General features: G+C 41.5%; 1 protein-coding gene across 2 annotated transcripts in view; it reads right to left on the bottom strand.

Moving 5' to 3' along the window:
* Positions 1 to 4344: 4344 nt before the first annotated feature.
* The window catches only part of azi2 (5-azacytidine induced 2), an 83186-nt gene continuing 64104 nt past the window's right edge, over positions 4345 to 23426 (bottom strand). For both annotated transcript variants that reach the window (XM_059945017.1, XM_059945018.1), the window contains one exon: positions 4345 to 8139. In XM_059945017.1, the coding sequence (XP_059801000.1) occupies positions 7748 to 8139 (392 nt within the window). In that variant the 3' untranslated portion in view covers positions 4345 to 7747. The remainder of the gene's footprint in view (positions 8140 to 23426) is intronic.

Genomic DNA, 23426 nt, shown 5'->3' on the forward strand with positions numbered 1-23426 from the left:
TTTCCAGCACCAACATAGCATGCCCACAACTTATTAACTCAAACCAGTACGTCTTTTCGGATTTTGGGAGGAAACCGGAGCACCCAGAGAAAACCTCCACAGACACGGAGAGAATATATAAATTCCTTACAGACAATGGCAGGAATTGAACTCTGACCTTCTGTTCGCTTGCTCTGTAAAGTATTATAATTGCTATGCTACCATGCCAATATTTATTCTCCTCCATAGTTGATGTTTGTTCTTCACAGATACTGCCTGACTTGCTGAGTTCCTCCAGCATTTTATGTGTGCTTCTATAGAATCAGAATCAGGTTTATTATCACCGGCATGTGACATGAAATTTTTTAACTTAGCAGCAGCATTTCAATGCAATACATAATCTAGCAAAGAAAATAATAATAATAAATAAACAAGTAAATCAATTATATATATTGAAAGGATTTTAAAAATCATGCAAAAACGTAAATATTGTATATTAAAAAAAAGTGAGGTAGTGTCCAATGATTCAATGTCAGTAAGATTCAATGAATAGCAAAGATCAGATGGCAGAAGGGAATTGCCTAGTGTGTGCCTTCAGACTTCTGTACCTCCTACCTGATGGCAACAGTGAGAAAACAGCATGCCTTGGGTGTTGGAGGTCCTTAATAATGGATGCTGCCTTTCTGAGACATCGCTCCATAAAGATGTCCTGGGTACTTTGTAGGTTAGTACTCCAGATGGAGCTGACTAGATTTACAACCTTGTGCAGCTTCTTTCGGTCCTGTGCAGTAACCCCTCCATACCAAGCAGTGATGCAGCCTGTCAGAATGCTCTCCATGGTACAACTATAAAAGTTTTTGAGTGTATTTGCTGACATGCCAAATCTTTTCAAACTCCTAATGAATTATAGCTGCTGTCTTGTCTTCTTTATAACTACATCGATATGTTGGGACCAGGTTAGATCCTCAGAGATCTTGACATCCAGGAATTTAAAGCTGCTCACTCTCTCCACTTCTGATCCCTCTATGAGGATTGTTTTCCTTCGTCTTACCCTTTCTGAAGTCCACAATCAGCTCTTCGTCTTACTGATGTTGAGTGCCACGTTGTTGCTGCGGCACCACTGCACTACTTGGTATATCTTATCCAGTACGCCCTCTCTTCGCCACCTGAGATTCTACCAACAATGGTTATATCATCAGCAAATTTATAGATGGTATTTGAGCTCTGCCTAGCCACACAGTCATGTGTATAGAGAGTACAGCAGTGGGCTAAGCACACACCCCTGAGGTGCGCCAGGGTTGATTGTTAGCGAGGATATATTATCACCAATCCGCACAGATTGCGGTCTTCCAGGTAGGAAGTCAAGGATCCAATTGCAGAGGGAGGTACAGAGGCCCAGGTTCTGTAAATTCTGGGAATTATGGTGTTATATGCTGAGCTTTAGTCAATGAACAGCATCCTGACATAGGTGTTTGTGTTGTCCAGGTGGTCTAAAGCCATGTAAAGAGCGTCTGCCATTGACCTATTGTGGAGATAGGCAAAATGCAATTGGTCCAGGTCCTTGCTGAGGCAGAAGTTCAGACTAGTCATGGCCAACCTCTCAAAGCATTTCATCACTGTAGATGTGAGTCAAGATTTAATTCAAGCCTTCGCAATAGAAGTACAAGGATCTGGAAGGCCTTGTACAGTATGTCACTTCTGTGCAAGGTTCAGAATTCCTGTACGGTACCCAAATGATTGTAATAGAATGGATTTGCATGAGTTAACACGAACCAATGCCTTTCTTTCTCTGCTTGCTAACTCACTGCATAGTTAGCTGAAGAGCCAAGGATCCAAAAAGGGTGGGGTGGGGTGGGAAAGGGAACATTTGGGATTAAGGAAAGGAGCAGAAGATAGAAGCAACATTCATAATTTAAAAAAATGGAACTTGGACAAACTCTGAAGTCAGGATCTATGGGTTGGCTGGACAAACATGGCAGGACCTGAACACAATGGAAGCAATAGAAAAGAGATGTAAATGAACAAACTGAAGACAGATATGTAGAAGTGGCTTATTAGCCCCTCGCTAACATAAATGCTGAGAAATCCGGCTTCATATGTCTAGGGTGTATACAACTTTGGTCCTGTCAAATCCATGAGATTAAGATGTCTCACCCACCCGAACCCCAGTTAGTGTGATTTACCGCCTGTAATAGCCCATGGTATGAAATAACAGATCACACGCTGCATACAATTAGAAATTAGTATATTTATGAACGTTAGTGAAAGAGCTAGTAAAGAAAAGAAAGGAAAAACAAAAAGGGCCCATTATAATTAAACAGTCAAATATGCACAGGTTGGAGCTCAAGTCTTCCAAAAGCCATATTCACTGGTTCTGGGTAGACCTCTGTGTCTTGGCTCCATCGAAATGCGTTTTCCCACCGGATCAAATATTACGACCGGTTCTCTCCAGTGTCTTCTCTCTTCATCTCCCGCCGAATAAAGACAAAGCCCCACACTGGCATCAGTTACAAATGCCACTCCCCCAGCCTTCTCCTTATTCCACTCTCCTGATTGGATGACCCACATTCCTTACCTTTAACACAAACACTGCTCCCACAGAAAGACTATTAAATGAAAGAGCCTATAACATTAGCAGTAAAACCATTACCAGGGTTTTACATATACACAATGGTGGGAGGAAAGTATAAGACACTTCTGGGATCAGGACCACAGCATCAAGTGCTATGATTCTCCAGAACATGGGACAGTAGTACACAGTACAGGCCCTTCAGCCCACGATATTATGTCAACCTTTTAACTAATCTAATCTTCCCTCCCACATCACCCTTCAATTTTCTATCATACATGTGTCTACTCATCTGCCTCTACCCAACCACCACTCTGTGTAAAAAAGCTGCCTCTAACATCCCTGTTGTACTTTCTTCTAATCACTTTAGCCATTTCCACTAGAAAAGTCTTTCTCTATCCACTCAATCCATGCCTCTTAACATCTTGTAGACCTCTATCATGCCACTTCCCACCCTTTTTTACTCAACTTCTCCCTCACAAACCATGCCTTCTAATCCAGGCACCATCCTGGTAAATTACCTCTGCTCCTTCTCTAATCTTTCCTATAAAGGGGCGGGCAGAACAAAACCATGGTTTAAAGAATGGCACTGCACCAGGACTCCACCGCTAATCTTCCACTCAAGGGCTTAATCTATCTCTACAGGAACCTGAAGACACACTCAACATTATTGGACCAGCTTCTTACTCTCCACTATCAGATCTCTGACTGCCAGATGAACCAATCCATGAACACTACTTCACTTTTTGCATTATTTAGTTTATATCTACATAGTACTATGCAAAAGTCTTTGGCACATATAGTTAGTGTGCGCAGTACTGTAGTAATTTTATGTTTTGCACTGTACTGCTGTCACAAAAACATCTGGTTTCTTTCCTTTGTTAAGGACTGACATTTAGTGAACTTATTCTACATGCTTAGAACTATGGAGGCCACGAGCTACGTCTATGAAATTAAATAATTATTGGATGGCACAGTTTTTGGTCCTGATTTACCAAAAACATAACCTGTTCCATCTGAAATGGCACCCGAACATACATGTGGCAGAGTTTACGATCCAATTCAGGGCAGCTCCCCTAGTAAATGCAGAAAAAGGCCAGCAATATCATGAAGGATCCCACCCACCCAGCTCATGGACTGTTTGTAGAGTCAGAGAAAACTACAGCACAGAAACAGGCCCTTTGCCCCACCTTGTCTATGCCAAACCAATTAAACTGCCTACTCCCATCGACCTGCACTGGGATGATAGCCCTCCATACCCCTATTATCCATGTACCTACCCAATCTTCTCAAACATAGAAATCGATCTCACATGCACCACTTATGCTGGCAGCTCGTTCCACACTCTCACCAACCTCTGAGTGAATGTTTCTCCTCATGTTCTCCAAAGGCTTTTCACCTTTCATCCCTAACCCATGACCTTTAGTTGTAGCCCCACCCAACCACAGCAGAAAAAGCCTGCTTACATTTACCCCATTTACAGCCCTCATAATTTTGTATACCTCTATCAAATTTCATCTGTTCCAAGGAATAAAGTCCTTTTTCCTCCCCCCCCCAAAATTATCTGTGATTTCAATTGTAAGGGAAGGATGAAAACTGGAATTCATGAACATTAGGTCTCACAACTGGCTGGGAAAAGTTGAAAATTCTGGCCCATTTTATAATCATCAGTTTGAAAAGAGACAAATAAAAACCAATAAAAATTATCAAAACAATAGAAGGAAATTTTGCTGAAACTTCTCTGTGGAGAAACACTTGAAATAAGTTAATTTGAAAATAATGAGGGCCATCAAGTAAAGAGTTTAATCAGCAAAGTATATTTACAGGCCACACCAATGTCACATACACAAAAGACACAAGCCAGGAAAATGGGAGTCATTTTCCCTCATTAAATTATAAGGGTTTAAAATATTTGGTCAATATACATTTATTCAATCAATATACAATACATATATAATTATGTTCTACAATGCAAACATAAATAGCTAAGTGTTTTAATAGTGATCAGCAGGGATTATCCATACCACCTGGCATAAGGAAATATTTTCGATCATAACTAAAATTCAATTTTACTTCAGTGCCATATTATGCTTCCACTAATTACTCAGATTGTGCATAATGAGAGGTAAATAGCACTAAGCTGATGCAAATGATTGCAATAGAACACAATAAATGGGCAAAAAATGGTAATTACAAAATATGACAAGTCACTATTAAAATTCAAAAGCATTGAAATGGAGAACGTTACTATTAAAATGAGGAACAATTTTCAATGAGACTTTGCAGTTATATTTGAATTACTGGAAAGTGGAAATTTGGCCTGGTCGGAGACGTCTACAAATGTTTTCAGAGTTCTGATGACGCCCTTACATTTCTGAAGAGTCCATGAACATTATGCCACTATATTTCTCTCTTTGCACTACTTACTTTTTATATTTCTTATTGTAATTTATAGTCTTTTTGTGTATTGAACTGTACAGCTGTCATGAAACAAATTTCACAACATAGAGTACTGTGCAAATATATACACACACACACGACTAGGATGCCTAAGCCTAGGATGCACAATACTGTATTTGTCAATGTGAAACAGACAGTGAGTTTGTAAATCTGGTGGCAGCTAAGGCTGTTGGGTATGGTGAGGGAGGGATGTGGGACAGGTGGCAGAGGAGTGCCAGGGACATGGAGTGCCACAGCTGCAGACACATCCAGCCCTGAAACCCTAGGCAAGGTCATTTGATTCCAAACACTGGGTTTACTGATCATTACAGAATGTCTCTCTGGTACTTCCCTCTCTGCCCCCTTCCCATTGTCAGTCCACAATAGAGACCCATAGCAGAATCAGATTAATCATTACTCACGTGTCATGAAATTTTTATTTTTTCCTGGCAGCAGTACAGTGCAATATATCAAATTACTATAGTGCTGTGTTAAAGTCTTAGGCATCCTAGCTATACATAGGTGCTTAAGACTTTTACACAGTACTATATGTCAGTGGTAATAAACCAGATTTTAATTCTGATTCTTTCAGAATCCTTCTTCTTTAGCTCTTCACCCTTCTATCCATCCCACCCTCCCCCGCCACCACCTTCCCCTTCTCCTGATCTCACTATCCCCTTTCAGCTTGTACTCCTTCCCTCGCCGCCTTTTGTTTTTTTTTAAACATTTTGTTTTTTTTTAAAATGTCTTATTGCAGTTTTAAGATAGCGATGCTGCAATTCAATTGCACCTTTTATCAGGCTCTTCAATGCAAACAATAGAAAAATTACTAAGTGACCAAGCAAAAGGTTCAAGGTAGGGATGCACTGTGGCGTCGTGGTTAACACTAAGTTTTAGAGTACCAGATACTCGGGTTCAATTCCTACCGCTGCCTGTAAGGAGTTTCTACGTTCTCCGTGTGACCATGTGGTGCTCTGGTTTCTTCCCACAATCCAAAGATCTACCAGTTGGTAGGTTAAGTGGTCATTGTAATTTGTCCTGCAATTGGCTAGAATTAAATTGGAGGGATTTCTAGGTGGTATTGCTCAGTGGGCTGGAAGGGCCTATTCCATGCTGTAGCTCAATAAAAACATTTAAAAAGTTTTCAAAAGCTGACTGCGGGGAATCCATGTCCGTTTAAAGTGGAGATGGAACGTTTGTGATGGTGCTAATAATCCCTTTCATGCACTGCGAGTACAGAGAAGACTGTTGGAAAGGAGGGAGTATACCATCTCCCACACGACCAACTATAAATCCCAGCGAGCACCTCCTCTCCCTGCTTTACCCTCCCCCACAACCAATCACTTTGGCAAAACCTGCAGATCCAAAAGCAGGTTCTTCAATCACCTGAGAACCTGCAGAACAGCAATAGCAACTTTATGGTCAATGGGAGCAATTCATTCTCTTTCCTAGCAAAAGTCATAAGAGAGAAGGAATTATACAGGAAAAGCCAACAGGCTACACAACAATTTTCCATTGTTTACACACTCAATGTAAACACAAATTATACAGTTTTTAGAGAAATCTACAGTAGATGCTTGATCTTATTTTTAAAGCAACTATTTCCAATGTTTTGGACAAGTTTGGCACTGAGGTTAGGAGAGGCATCTTCTAGAAATCATATATACAAAAAAGCATGGAGGCACTTATAACCATATAACCATATAACAATCACAGCACGGAAACAGGCCATCTTGGCCCTCCTAGTCCGTGCCGAACCCTTAATCTCACCTAGTCCCACCTACCCGCACTCAGCCCATAACCCTCCACTCCTTTCCTGTCCATATACCTATCCAATTTTACCTTAAATGACACAACTGAACTGGCCTCTACTACTTCTACAGGAAGCTCATTCCACACAGCTATCACTCTTTGAGTAAAGAAATACCCCCTCGTGTTTCCCTTAAACATCTGCCCCCTAACTCTCAAATCATGTCCTCTAGTTTGAATCTCCCCTACTCTCAATGGAAACAGCCTGTTCACGTCAACTCTATCTATCCCTCTCAAAATTTTAAATACCTCGATCAAATCCCCCCTCAACCTTCTACGCTCCAATGAATAGAGACCTAACTTGTTCAACCTTTCTCTGTAACTTAATTGCTGAAACCCAGGTAACATCCTAGTAAATCATCTCTGCACTCTCTCTAATTTATTGATATCTTTCCTATAATTCGGTGACCAGAACTGCACACAATATTCCAAATTTGGCCTTACCAATGCCTTGTACAACTTTAGCATTACATCCTACTTCTAGAGAAATCAAAATTAAACTAATAAATTCAATGCAGGATGATCAACTAAAATATTTTTAGTCACAGAATAGTATTTATTTTCAATGAGAATGCATGTGTTTCATTTATATGTCTTCAAACACAGTTTAATAAATAAGAGGTGAGATTTGAGTTTATCTCATAATATATTTTTGAACTTTATTACTTAAGGCGAAGTTTGAGAATTTCAGTTACATTTTCCATATTCACAGACATGCCCAAGTGACGATTAAAGCTTCAGAATATAAACACTTATTTCAATTATATTTGTTTGATATACAGATGGTTTTCTTGCCGTATGTTTCTGAAGCAACATCCACACTTACTTCCTGAATTCAGATATAAATTAAAAGCTTTTATCACCAGCTAATCCAATCCCCTTTAAATCAGCTTTTTAAAAATACTTTACAAATATTTTACCATCTAGCTGAATGTTCACAATTTACACAGCTCAGCTCTGGAACAAAAATGGATCACAAATATTCACAACGGGAATTTTCACAGTTGAAGAGCCAGAATTATTTCCAGTTTTCCAGAAAGCAGCATCGCTTGGACTGTCCACTGGTCGGTTTGGAAATACCCATGAGTTATCATCAATTGTGCCCTTTCCACAAGAGACACTTTCTTCAAAGGCAGCGCTGCCGACAGGACTGGGTCGTGAATTTGCCCATGGTAAAAGGAACTCTTGGTCACAATAAGTTGCTGTATCTTGCTGGAAGCGATCAGTGGTAGTTAATTTGGAAATTTTCACACCAGCATCTGCTGATGAAGGACGTAGCACTTGATATTTTGCTCCCGAAGAACTGAGCTCCAGTTTTTCTCGTAACAAACCTTGGCTTTGAACTGAGTATGCAGAATACAAGGAAAAGATAACTTATAAAAAGCAATTTTCATGCAACATACAGAGTAACAGCACAGTACAGGCCCTTCAGCTTACCATGTTGTGTCGACCTTTTAACCTACTCCAAGATCAATCTAACCCTTCCCTCCTACATAGCTCTCAATTTTTCTGTCATCCATGTGCCTATCTCAGAGTCTCTTAAATGTCCCTAATGCATCTGTCTCTACCATCACCCCTGGCAGGGTGCTCCACACACTTACCACACTGTGTGAAAAATTCTACAGTTGAAGTCAGAAGTTTACATACACCTTAGCCGAATACTTTTAAACTCAGGTTTTCACAATTCCTGACATTTAATCCTAGAAAACATTCCCTGTCTTAGGTCAGTTAGGATCACTACTTTATTTTAAGAAAGTGAAATGTCAGAATAATAGTAAAGAGAATGATTTATTTCAGCTTTTATATCTTTCATCACATTCTCAGTGGGTCAGAAGTTTACATACACTTTGTTAGTATTTGGTAGCATTGCCTTTAAATTGTTTAACTTGGGTCAAACGTTTTGGGTAGCCTTCCACAAGCTTCTCACAGTAAGTTGCTGGAATTTTGTTCCAGTTCATAAAAAAGCCAGACTACAGCTTGCCAGTGCACATGGGGACAAAGATCTTACTTTTTGGAGAAACGTCCTTTGGTCTGATGAAGCGAAAATTGAACTGTTTGGCTATAATGTCCATCGTTACGTTTGGAGGAAAAAGGGTCAGGCTTGCAAGCCAAAGAACACCATCCCAACCATGAAGCATGGGGATAGCAGCAACATGTTGTGGGTGTGCTTTGCTGCAGGAGGGACTGGTGCACTTCACAAAATAGATGGCATCATTAGGAGGGAAAATTACATGGATATGTTGAAACAACTTCTCAAGACATCAGCCAAGAAGTTAAAGTTCAGTCGCAAATGGGTCTTCTAAATGGACAATGACCCCAAGCATACCTTCAAAGTTGTGGAAAAATTGCTTAAGGACAAAAAAGTCAAGGTTTGGAGTGACCATCACAAAGCCCTGCCTTCAATCCAATAGAAATGAAAGTTGAAATAAATCATTCTATCATTCTGACATTTCACATTCTTAAAATAGTGATCCTAACTGACCTAAGACAGGGAATGTTTTCTAGGATTAGATGCCAGGAATTGTGAAAAACTGAGTTTAAATGTATTTGGCTAAAGTGCATGTAAACTTCTGACTTCAACTGTACCTCTAACATCTCCACCATACTTTTCTTTAATCACCTTAAAAACAGTCATTAATAAAGCACAGTTTAACTTCTCTGTCGTAATAGGGATTTTTCTAATTAGTACTGAAAGTAACAAAATATTCTGAAATGAAACTTCTTTTGATATGGTGAAACATACCAGGACTGTGACAGGATTTAAAAGAATAAATTATGAAAAGCAGTTATTTTAATTGTCTTTTATGGCATTGGAGTTGTCTGATGAAGACAGGGGAGAGTCAGGCGGCAGAAGGAAAATCGTGTAACAACTATTCCTTTGCATTCTGTCAATTCTATCCAAAGGACAGAGAGAGTAACAGTATTCATGGGAACATAAGAGCCATTAAAATTATGTCATAGAACACTACATCACAGAAACAGACTCTCCAGCCCATCTGGCCTATGCTGAATTGCTCCTGCCCTTTCATCTTCCTATACTCCTCTAGGTGTATTCTGCAACTTCCCCTTTTGTTCCTCGTTCTTCTGCTCCTGGATGAAGGTCTTTGCAGCAAGATGCTCACAATGGTTTTCATATTTCTTGTATCCATAAGACCACAAGATATAGGAGCTGAATCAGGCAATTTGGCACACTGAGTCTGCTCTATCATTTTATCATGGCTCATCCATCTTCCCTCTCAGCCCCAATCTTCAGCCTTCACCCCATATCCCTTCATACCCAGACCAATCAAGAACCTATCAACCTTTGCCTTAAATATATATGACTTGGCCTCCGCAGCCACCTGTGGCAAGGAATTCCCCAGATTTACCCCTCTCTGGCCAAAGAAATTCCTCCTCGTCACAGTTCTAAAAGGACACCCCTCTATTCTGAGGCTGTCCTCTGGTCTAAGACCACCTTAGGAAACATCTCCCCTACATTCATTTTATTGAGGCCTTTCAACAGTCAATACGTTTCAATGAGACCACCCCTCATTCTTCTGAATTCTACTGAGTACAAGCCCAGAGCCATCAAACACACCATTCAATCCTGCTAGTGTTTTCCACAGTGAAAACAGATGCAAAATGTCCATCAAGTTCATCTGCCATTTCTTTGACCCCATTACTACCTCACCAGCATCATTTTCCAGTGGTGCAATATCAACTCTCACTTCCCTTTACAAAAATGAAAAAATTTTTTGGTATCCTGTTTTATATTATTGGCTAGTTTGCCCTCCTATTTCATTTTTTTCCTTCTTGTAGCTTTTTTAGTTGCCTTTTGCTGAATTTTAAAATCTTAAAATCATCCAACTTCCTACTCACTTCTGCTACCTTATATGCCCTTTCCTTGGTTTTTATGCAGTCCTTAGTTTCCTTTGTCAGCCACAGTTGCCTACCCCTGCCATTTGAGAACAACTTCTTCTATGGAACATATCTATCCTATGCCTTGTGAACTATTCACAGAAACCTCAGCCATCTCTGCTCTGCTGTTATTCCTGCTGGTATCCACCTCCAATCCACATGTACAAGCTCCTCTCACATGCCTCTGAAAATCCCTTATTCCATTACGATACTGATACACGTAACTCATGCTTACAATTTCTTCTTGTGGACGGAAGCAACTATTGCTTTACTTTGTACTATCTCAATGCACTGTTGTAATTAATCTGTATGAATGGTATGCAACTAAATTATGGCCGAAGTTTTAACTCAGCACCACTTTCCAGCAATAATCCTTGTATTCCATGATATCAAAAGTTCTAATGATCAACTCATTGAACACACACTCAGCTAAAGGGAATGCTGCCACACTGGTAATATGAAAATTTCATCCTCTTAAATGACTGAAGAGGAAACCCTCAGGGACTGCATGAATGATGACAATAAATTGAAAGAGCACAGAGAAAATTTACAAGGATGTTAGCAGGAATGGAGCACCCGAGTTAAAGGTTGACTTGGTTAGGACTTTATTCACTGGAGGGAGTAAAGGAAAATGAGGGGAGCTTTGATAAGAGACATAAAATTATGGGGGGTATAGACAGATCTAAAGCAAGCAGACTTTTTCCACTGAGATTGGTGAGACTGGGACTCGAGGTCATGGGTTAAGGGTGAAATATTTAAGGAGAAACAGAGGGAATTTCAGGTAGTGGGCATGTGAAAGTGGTGGATTCAGGTTAGATTGCAATATTTAAGAAAAGTTTGGATAAGTGTGGAGACCTGTGGGTTGGTGAGGCTAGCTGGAATAATAGTTGGGCATGGACTCAAAGGGCCTGTGTTGTAGTTCTATAATGGCTGAGCTTTACTGCATTGTTTTGGCATTGATTTCTCCTTTGATCTCTAATCCACTTCTCAATAATACTTGACTACTCTGAAATAAATCAAATAAAGCCAACACAAATTACAAATAACTAGACTGTACAATTGAAAGCGGTTTACGACTTTCCCCACTTTGTGACGGAGTGTGTAGAGACACTTGGGGGCTGCTCCCCCTGGAAAGCAAGACCCCACAGAGAATAGTAAAGACCGATGAGAGGATAACTGGGGTTTTCCTCCCCCCCTATTTGTGATGATTACTGGGAGTGTTGAAGACAAAAGGTTTGAAGCATTGTTGAGGATCCTTACTACCCATCCCACAACCTCTTTGACCCACTACCATCAGGAAGGAGGTGCAGCAGTATTAGGACTAGAACGGCTCGACTGGGTAACAGCCTCTTCCCTCGGGCAGTAAAACTAATGAACACCCTGCCAACACTGAAGTCTCAGCACTAGAACAGTGAGCTGTTTAATGTACTGTTTACCCGTGCTGTGTATCACAGACATTTTGAACTATATTTTATGAACTTACTTGTTATATTTTGTTTTATGTGCAGTGTGTGATATACAGTATATTTTGTAGATGTGCCGTGGTCACCAGAGGAACATTGAATTGAATTGACTTTATTTCCTATATCCTTCACATAAATGAGTAAAAATCTTTGTTACGTTTCTGTCTAAATGTGCAATCATTATAATTTATAATAAATAGAACAGTCAATGCAACATAGAAACACACTCAAAATCAGCCCGAGTTAATTAGTCTGATGGCTTGGTGGCAGAAGCTGTCCCAGAGCTTGTTGATCCTGGCTTTTATGCTGCAGTACCGTTTCCTGGATGGCAGTAACTAGAATAGGTTGTGGTTGGGCGTGACAATTAACTTTCGGGCCCTTTTCTCACACCTGTCTTTATAAATGTCCTGAATCATGGTAAGTTCACAACCACAAATGCGCTGGGCTGTCCACACCACTCTCTGCAGAATCCTGCGATTAAGGGATGTACAGTTTCCATACCAGGCAGTGATGCAGCCAGTCAGGATGCTCTCAATTGTGCCTCTGTAGAAAGTTCTTGGGATCTGGGGGCCCACACCAAACTTCATCAAACTTGTGAGGTCAAAGAGACACTGCTGTGCCTTTTTCACCACACAGCTGGTGTGTGCAGACCACATAAGATCTTCAGTGATGTGGATGCCAAGGAACTTAAAGCTGTTAACCCTCTCAACCCCAGATCCACTGATGTCACTAGGGGTTAGCCTGTTTCCATTCCTCCTGTAATCCACAACCAGCTCCTTTGTTTTTGTGACATTGAGGGAAATGTTGTTTTCTTGACACCACTGTGTCAGAGAGATGACTTCTTCCCTGTAGGCCACCTCGCTATTGTTTGAGATAAGGCCAATCAATGTAGTGTCATCAGCAAATTTAATTAGCAGATTGGAGCTGTGGGTGGCGATACAGTCATGGGTATACAGGGAGTAAAGGAGGGGACTTAGTTCACAGCCTGGCGGGGCTCCTGTGTTGAGAGTCAGAGGGCTGGAGGCGAGGGAGCTCACTCTTACCACCTGCCAGCCATCTGACAGGAAGTCCAGGATCCAGCAGCACGAGGCAGGGTCAAGGCCGAGTTCTCTAAGCTTCTTGTTGAGACTGGATGGAATTATGGTGTTGAATGTTGACTGTAGTCCAAGAACAGCATTCTCACATAAGCATTCTTCTTCTTCAGAGGGGTTAAGGACGGTATGTAGAGCAGTGACTATTATGTCGTCTGCCGATCAGTTGTGTCGGTAGGCGAGTTGTAGGAGATCCAGTGTGGGTGGTAGCATGCTGCAGATGTACTTCTTGACCAGTCTTTAAAAGCATGCTTAATATTGAGGTGAGTGCGACAAGACGCCAGTTGTTCAGACATGTTACCTTGGTCTTTTTTGGTATAGGAGGGCACTCTACACTGGGAGAGGGAGAGATTAAAAATGTCTGTAAACACACCTGCCAGTTGTGCTGCGCACATTCTGAGTACTTGCCCTGGGATGCCATCCAGTACCACAGCTTTATGACTGTCCACTCATTGGAAACATCTGTGTACCACAGCCTCAGAAATGACCAGGTTGTAGCAGTGGCTTTCTTTGGAGGCTTTGAGTTAGCAACATCAAACAGAGCACAAGTGTGATTGAGCTCAACTGGGAGAGAGGCTGCGATGTTGGCGGCTCCACTACATTTGGCTTTGAAGTCTGTTTCATTTGGTTGTATATATGATTAGTCAGATGACATTAAATTTGATTACATCATTAGGCTGTGTTGTTAACACAAACAACATATTTCACTGTATGCTTTAATGTACATGTGATAAATAAATTAATCTGAATCTACTGTTTGCAAAAGTTGTGTACCTTTCACAAATAGCAGTATAGCCTGGATAACTGAAAAATGGCACTCAGCAAAACACACACTAGGAGATTAAACTCCCAGCAATGTAGTGAAAGACCCACTGAGAAAGTTGGACTAGAGCGACACCTCATTCTGTCTGGGTAGCCTTCAACCTGATGGCATGAGCATCAATTTCTCCAACATCTGGTAACTTTATCTCCTTCCCCTTTTCCTCTTCTTCAATTCCCAATTCTGGCCTCTTACTACTTCTCTTCCTTACCTGCCTACCACTTCTGGCTACCTGGTGTCCCTCTCCTATCAGATTCCTTTCAGCCCTTTACCTTTTCCACCTATCACCTCAACCCACCTCGCCAGGCTTGTACTTTCTAGCTTGTAATCCTTCCCCTCCCCCTTCCATTCCAATCCTGATAAAGGGTCTCGTCCCAAAATATCAGCTGATTATTCACGTCCATAGATGCTGCCTGACCTGCTGAGCTCCTCCAGCATTCTGTGTGTGCTGCCAATGGACTGGTTACCTCTTTGTAGGGTTTTGGTGATCTAAGCGGTACCTGGATGGGAAGGATGTGCATGGCTATGGATTGATGGGACTGGGCAGAATAGCAGTCCGGCATGTACTAGGTGGGCTGAAGGGGCCTGTTTCTGTCCTGTAGTGCTCTATGATTCAATGACTATGTAGCCAGATTCAGCTGGGAGAAAAATCATTCCAGAATTTAGATCGGCATGTAAATATTGTGTAACTGGCAGTAGCTCAGACGATCTATCTGTCCATGGCCAATTCCTTTTGAAATAATTAATTTGCTAATAATTATCAAATAATTTGCTGCAGATGTAAAGCTAAGAGGTAAAGATAATATTTTGACCTTGCAGAGAGGCTTAATGCAGGAAGAAAACCACAAGATGTAATATTTTACTAATGTATTTTTTCTCTCCCACTGTTCACAATTTAATCATAAAGATCAGGCAAGTGTTGTGGCTCAGAAAGATGCTCTTTGGATTATGGCATCAGAGACAGTTCCTAGAAGCACAAACATACTCTTTTGACTTTCTTGGTTTTCTCCCCCAATGCATTCAAAAAACACTTTTTTTCAAGTGCATATCCAATTCACCACTGAACATTTTCATCATGTTTCCACCTGTCTTAAAGCAATGTTCCACATGAAAACAATTCTCTTCGTAAAATTGTTTTACCTCACACTTATTCTCTTTGACGAGAGTTTTAAAACCGCCTCTATTCTCGAATCATTATGAAATGAGAACAGTTACTTTTCTAAAACACTTGTAATCTTGTACACCACTATCAAATGCTGCCCCCCACAACTCTGTTTCTCCAAGAAAGACAACAACAATTTTTCAAGTCCAACTATAATCAGAATTAAGAATCAGGTCAATAATCACTGACATATGCCATGAAATTTGTTGTTTAGCAGCAGCAGTGCAATACACTACAAAATGTTCAGTATATACAAGTAGTGCAAAGAGAAATGAATAATACTGAGGTAGTTTTCAAGGGGTAGTGGACCATTCAGAAATCTGATAGCAGAGGGGAAGATGATATCTAAAGAGCTAGATTCCAACAGAATTGATGAGTTCTCAATAAGCAATGGAAAGTTCAGATGTATCAAGGTATTGTGAAAAACTTGTGTTGCCTACACTCTTGTCTTGTCCAAACTGCACCAACCGCCGCCACTGTGCTATAAATGTGCAGGGGCAGTGTGTGGTTTAGTGCCTTGCTCAAGGACACACACGCTGCCTCAGCTGAAGCTCGAACTAAGGACTTTCAGATCACTAGCCCAAAGCCTTAACCACTTGGCCACCCGCATACTGTTCATACCGATCAACTCATTACAGAGTACATTGAGGTAGCATAAGGTAAAAGAATAACAAAGCACAATAAAGTGCAACAGCTATCGAGAAAGTGCAGTGCAGGTAGACGATAATGTGCAAGATCACAATGAGGTGGATTTAAACTATTTTAATATGTAACACTTACCCAACAGGCTGGTATATGTCTAGGGGAAAAGGAGATCCAGCCACACACCAATCCCACCTCCCGTACACGCAGGTGCTGTGAGAATTGAGTTTATGCCTCGCGCCCGCCCACAGTATCAAACCCACAACAAATACCGTTATGAAATACACTTTAAAGAGTTTACTAAAATTGGAAGAGTATTAGACAATACAATATATATGCAAGGGAAAAAAAACAAAAAGGCGCCAACTTATCAAAGTTCAGTCAGTTTAGTGCACATAGTTGGAGCTCAAACATCGAACCATTCGACCCCTCGTCGCTTGCCTCCGACCTCCACGTCTTCGCACCTAGGACCACACCCGGTGGTCTTCCGAGCAGTGCAGCGCACGTCCACCTTCCTCGACGACTTCCTCCCGCTCTCCACGTCTTTGCACCTAGGACCACACCCGGTGGTCTTCCGAGCAGTGCAGCGCACGTCCACCTTTCTCGACATCTTCCTCCCGCTCTCCCCCAAAAGCCCATGAAAAACCGCTCTCCCAAGTTCCCAGCCTCACAAGACAAAATAACATTCCCCATTGGTTAACAAATGAATACAATTACCATATCAACAAGTATAAAGCAAAACAACTGCGAAAGAAACACTTATCAAAGAAGCATTCCTACTCTTAACAAACCAAAAAACCCATTTTGAGTAACATACACAGGACATTGTACAAATATATTAATAAATTTTAATATTTATGATAAAATGTATGTAAAGACAATGCTTGGTTAATGCAACCATAAACTGCAGTCTGCCTAAAGTTGAGAGCAGAAGAGATCAAACCTACAATGGAATACGCAGTACAAAACTAACCATTTGCTATCTTCAGTAAAATTACTGAGAAAACTGTCACTATTTTGAGCAAGTCATTTAGTCTTGACAATTTACTTACTACAACAAACAAATTGCAGGAATAGGAGTGTTTAAAGCAGTATTTTCCTTTTCAGTCAAGACAGGCACCAAACCACTGAATTCCAGAGGTCAAGTGAGACAAACGGTTAAGTGACAACAGGGCACACTGACCAAGTGTGGAAACAAGTTCATTCATTATGGATCGTGTCCCATGACGTGGGCGATCATGGTCTTTCCATGACCATAATTGTTCTTGGCAAAGTTTTCTACAGAAGTAGTTTACCAATGCCTTCTTCTGGACAGTGTCTTTACAAGACGGGTGACACCAGCCATTACCAATACTCTTCAGTGATTGCCTGGTGTCAGTGGTCACAAAACCCGGACTTGTAATGTGCACCCACTGCTCAGACAACCATCCACTACCACTCCCACGGCTTTACATGACCCTGATAGGGTGGGGGGGGGGGGCTAAGCAGGCTCCACACATTGCCCAAGGGTGACCTGCAGGCTAGTGGAGAGAAGGAGCAGCTTACACCTCCTTTGGTCAAGATGCATCTCCACCCCACCACCCAAGTGGATACAAGTAGCCCAAAACAAAAGAGATGGCTGTTGACTTCAGGAGGGCACGGAGTGACCACTCCCCGCTGAACATCGACGGCTCCTCGGTAAAGATCGTAAAGAGCACTAAATTTCTTGGTGTTCACCTGACAGAGAATCTCACCTGGCCCCTCAACACCAGCTCCATAGCAAAGAAAGCCCAGCAGCACCTCTACTTTTTGCGAAGGCTGAGGAAAGTCCATCTCCCACCCCCCATCCTCATCACATTCTACAGGGGTTGTATTGAGACCATCCTGAGCAACTGCATTACTGCCTGGTTCGGAAATTGCACCATCTCAGATCGCAAGACCCTGAAGCGGATAGTGAGGTCAGCTGAGAAGATCATCGGGGTCTCTCTTCCCGCCATCACGGACATTTACACTACACGCTGCATCCACAAAGGAAACAGCATTATGAAGGACCCCAAGCACCCCTCATACAATCTCTTCTCTCTTCTGCCGTCTGAGAAAAGGCTTCGAAGTATTCGGGCTCTTACGACCAGACTATATAACAGTTTCTTCCCCCAAGCTATCAGACTCCTCAATACCCGAAGCCTGGACTGACACCTTGCCCTACTGTCCTGTTTATTATTTATTATAATGTCTGCACTGTTTTTGTGCACTTTATGCAGTCCAGTGTAGGTCTGTAGTCTAGTGTAGCTTTCTCTGTTTTTTTTAAATTACGTAGTTCAGTCCAGTTTTTTGTACTGTCATGTAAACCATGGTCCTGAAAAAAGTTGTCTCATTTTTACTATGCGCTGTACCAGCAGTTATGGTCGAAATGACAATAAAAGTTGACTTGACTTGATAAAATTGATGTCAGTGAGCATCAAGCTGAAAGCAATCGAATGGTCAGAATCATACACTGCAGAAAGGAAGACATTGTCATTGCTGGAGGTTAATTAACTCAATCCAGGACATCACCATAGGCCCAACCACCTTCAGTTGCTGCTATGATTTTCCTTGAATCATAAGCTCAAAAATGGGAAGACTCAAAGATGAGGTCAAATTCCTCTTCATTTCTCCAAAATTGTATTAGTCAGTTCCTGTGCACAGCAAAACCTATTCAACATTCAGGCATGAGCACATACATGGCATGATTGATACTCGTTATTTAGATGGAATGCAAACTATGCTTCATACAGTGGGGGTATCTAAGATCAGAGAGCATAGTCTCAGAATGGAAGGATATCCATTGAGGACAGAGATGAGGAGGAACTTCTTTACCCAGAGGGTGGTGAATCAGTGGAATTCATTGATAATATACAGCTGTAGAGGCCAAGTCATTTTACTATATTAAAAGTGGAAGTTAGTAAGTTCTTGATTTGTAATGGTGTCAAAGGTTACTAGGAGAAGACAGGAGAATGTGGTTAAGAGGAAAAATGCAGTTAATATAGCACTGATAAGTGGCGACACTTTGCGTGCAACTCTGATGGGAATTAGCAAATATTCTGGTTTAGGACTACTACAGCTGAAATCCCCAGACACAGTCATTGGTACTTCAACAAGTAGTATCATTTTAAGATATTTTTTTTAAAAAACCTATCAAAACTCAAAATCAGTGAACCCCTTAAGAAAACATATCAATAGAAGCCGAGCTGGCCTGCAGGTACAATTGTAATGCAGAGGGTTAAGACCCCCACTGCCTATCATCCTTCTGGTGAATGTACAGACTCTTTGGAAAGTCTAATCACCCAGCCGTACTTCTACTCCCGGCATACAAGTAGAGACTAAAGACCTCATCACCAGAGGTGAGGACAAAGAAGCTGCAAGCAAGGGAGGCAGAGGAGCGCTTACAGGACAGCTTTGATTCAGTAGACTAGAGAATATTCAGTTGTCATCAACTTTATTGAGCCATGCATGGACAAGTGTGGGAACATACCAGACATACCCAAACCAAAACCCGTGGATGAACCAGGTGACTCGTAATCTGCTGAGGGCATCCAGAACAAGACCACCAGGTACAACACACAGAAGGGCTACTTAAGAGTGATAAAACAACTCTGACTGAAGTTAGACACAAAATCGGATGCACATCGGCTCTGGTAGGGTTCACAGGCCATTACTTCCTATAAAAAGAAACCTAACATCATGAATTGCTGTGATGCTTCATGCCATTGATACCAGATGAGCTCAACACCTTTTATGCAAGCTTTAAAAGGGAGAATCCCTGCAGCATCTGGTGACCCGGTGATATCTGTCTTGGAGGCCAACGTCATAACATCTTTCATGCAGGTGAACCCTCACAAGGCATCAGGTACTGATGGTGCACCTGGCAGGGCAATGAAAACCTGTGCCAGCCAACCAGTGGGAGTGTTCAAGAACTCCTTCAATCCCTCACTGATGCAGTCAGAGGTTCCCACCTGCTTCAAACGGTGACAAGCATACCAGTGCCCAAGAAGACCAGGGTGACTCGTCTCAATAACTATCACCCTGTGGCACTCACATTTAGTGTGAAGAAGTACTCAGAGAAGTTGGCCATGGCCAAAATCAACCCCTGCCTTAGCAAAGACCTAGACCCGCTGCAATTTGCCTATTGCCACAATAGGTCCACAGCAGGTGCAATCTCACTGGCTCTCCACTCAGCCTTGGATCACCTAGACAATAGCAACACCCACGTCAGGCTGCTGTTCATTGATTACAGCTCAGCGTTCCACACAATTATACCATCAGTTGTAATCAACAAGGTCCAAAACCTGGGCTTCTGTAGCTCGCTCAGCAACTGGATCCTTGTCTACCTCACCAGAAGACCAGTCAGTGCAGATAGCTAATAACATCTTCACCCTGCTGACGATCAACACTGGCACTCCTCAAGGATGCGTGCTTAGCCCACTGCTCTACTCTACTCTCTCTACACCCATGACTGTGTGGCTAGGCACAGTTTAAATGCCATCTATAGATTTGCTGATGGCATAACTATTGCTGGCAGAATTTCAGACAGTGACGAGGAAGCATATAGGAGTGAAACAGATCAGCTGGTTGAGTGGAGTCACAACAACCACATTGCACTCAATGTCAGTAAGACCAAATAATTGATTATGGACTTCAGCAAGGGGAAGTCAAGGGAACACTCAGCAGTCCTTATTCAGTGATCAGCAGTGGAAAGAGTGAGCAGTTTCAAATTCCTGGGTGTCAACATCTCTGAAGATCTACCCTGGGCCCAACATATTGATGCAATTACAAAGAAGACACAAGAGTGGTTACATTTCAGTAGGAGCTTGAGAACAGATTACCATCTGGTCTGGAGGGGCAGCTGCACAGGATTGGTAAGAGCTGCAGAAAATTGGAAACTCAGCCAGCTCCATCACGGGCATTAGCCTGCCCAGCATTCAAAAGGCAAAGACTCAAAAAGGCGACATCCATTATTAAGAACTTCCGTCACACAGGGCATGCCCTCTTCTCACTGCTACCATCAAGATGGTGATACAGGAGCTTGAAGACACACACCTCTTCCCCTCTGCCACCAGACTTTTGAACAATGAATCTATGAACACTTCCTCAATATTCCCCCCCCCCCATCTGCACTTATTATTTCATTTAATTTTTTTTAATATATACTGCTTATTGTAACTTATTTTAAAAAAATTATTATTATGTATTGCAATGTACTGCTGCCGCAAAACAACAAATCTCATGACATATGCCAGTGATCTAAAACCTAATTCGGATGCTGCTTATGATTCTAAATCAGCCCTGATGGAATGGTGGAACACACTCGACAGGCTGAAAGACCCAACTCTGCTCCTAAGCCCCTTCAACATATCCAACAACCGATACTTCACACTCGTTAGCATTAACATTAATGACTATTCCACTAGGAATATTCTTCATTTTACCACTGACCAGAATCATTCCTGTGGGCATGCGCTGTGACAACAAGAGCATATCATAGCTCCACTTCTTGATGTGAGGGACTAACTGTCTGATGATCAAAGCTTACTACAATGGCATCTCCTGAGATCACTACCATCAAAGGGACAAAGGCAGCAAGTTCTCCACAAAACACTGCATGATATCCTAATTTGGAATTTTATGCCATTCTTTCTCTGACACTTGTAAATACTTCCACAACATTGCCATGGGAGCAGCTTTACCAGAAGAACCACAACAGTTAAGGATAAGTCATAAATGCACAACATGATAGTGCAACTGCTACCGTAATGCTTTACAGCAGTGCAATTGGGTTTCAACTCCTGCTGCTGTCTATAAGTAGCTTGCTTATTCTCTCCATGACCACATGGACTTTTACCCAGGTGCTCCAATTTCCTCCCAATTTCCAAAGATGTTAGAGTTAGTAACTTGCGGGCATGCTACGTTGGCATGCAAATGAAGCTTGGTGACACTTGCGGACTGTCCCCAGCACATCTTGGGGCTGTGTTGGTGACGCATACAATGCATTTTACTGTATATTTCAATGTACATTTGCCAATAAAGCTTATCTTTAGATTTTTAATGTACACCTTTCCACTGGCATAAAGTTATAGAGTAGTACAGCGCAAAACCAGGCCCTTCAGCCCATCTAGTCTGTGTTGAACCATTCAAAACGCCTACTATTATTAACATGCTTCAGGACTGTAGCCTTCCATACCCCTACCATCTACATATCTATCCAAACTTTCCTAACATTGAAATCGTGCTTGCATTCACCAGGAGCTGGCAGCTTGTTCCTCTGAGTTAAGACGTTTTCTCTCATGTTCCCCTTAAATTTTTCACCTTTCACTTTTAACCCATGACCCATGGGTTGTTGTCCCCCACAACCCCAGTGGAGAAATCCTGCTTGCATTTACCCTATTTAAACATCTCATGATTTTGTATACCTCCATTAAATCTCCTCTCAATCTTCTACATTCTAAAGAACAAAGTGTTAACCTATTCAAACTCTCCTTACACCTCAGGTCCTCCAAAACCAGCAACATCCTTATAAATTTTCTCTGTACTCTTTCAAACTTATTTACATCTCTCCTGTAGGAACAATCCTGTACAAGTTACTGCAACTACTCAGCCCATTTTGAGAATCAAAACTTTACAATCTCTCATCTTTTCGCCTCAGAGTTAAGCTGATGGCTGACTAATCATAGACGAGATTGTACAGGATGTCCTATTTTGAGTTCACACCTTTCTGATTTTCAAAACATCCACTGCATTCAGGGCCTCTGCCTCCTCCATCTACTAGAGTAATGACGTTGCAAGTAACCAGCAATTTCACCTTCTCATAACAAGCAAATCACGTCACACCAACACACCTGCTGTGATCCATGGAACTATTACAACCATTTGTTATTTTGCCAGGAAAATATCTATACATTTGTTCTAAAATTATTATCTTATACAGATTCATTGGAATGATGCTGAATTTTAAAAGATTAAAACTGGAAATAAATTATACAAACTTATTTAGCTTGTATTTCTTTTAGTTACTTTCTTTTTTGACTAAGTTACAAGATGTACGTAGATATGATTTATTGCCCAAATCTAAAAATAAGACAGAGAACCACTGCAACTCACGTGATCCAAGTAGGGATTTCCATTAATCAGACCCAGTGATGTGCAGGAACAAGAAACATGTCTGAGTCAGAACTGTATGGAAAATTTGTGTTTACGTTTTTGTTTGCTACTGTTGTCCTTCTGGTTGTTACAGTCTGTTTGCTTGAAAGGTGCTCAAGAAATAACCCACTCTCTAAAGAAGTAGTAGGAGATTGAGCAATGATCACTCTCAGAGATGTTGAAATGATTAAGAACATAGAAAAGCACAGGACAGCAAGACTCTTTAACTCTAATATCAATCTAACCCTTCCCTCATACATAACCCTCCATTTTTCTTTTATTCACATGCCTATCTAAAAGACTCTTAAATGTCCCTAATGTATCTGCCTCTACCATCACCCCGGCAGTGTTTTCCCATGCGCCAACCATTCTCGGTGTAAAACATCTACCTCTGACATCTCCC

Source organism: Hypanus sabinus, chromosome 20, assembly GCF_030144855.1.
Source record: "Hypanus sabinus isolate sHypSab1 chromosome 20, sHypSab1.hap1, whole genome shotgun sequence".
Taxonomy (NCBI): domain Eukaryota; kingdom Metazoa; phylum Chordata; class Chondrichthyes; order Myliobatiformes; family Dasyatidae; genus Hypanus; species Hypanus sabinus.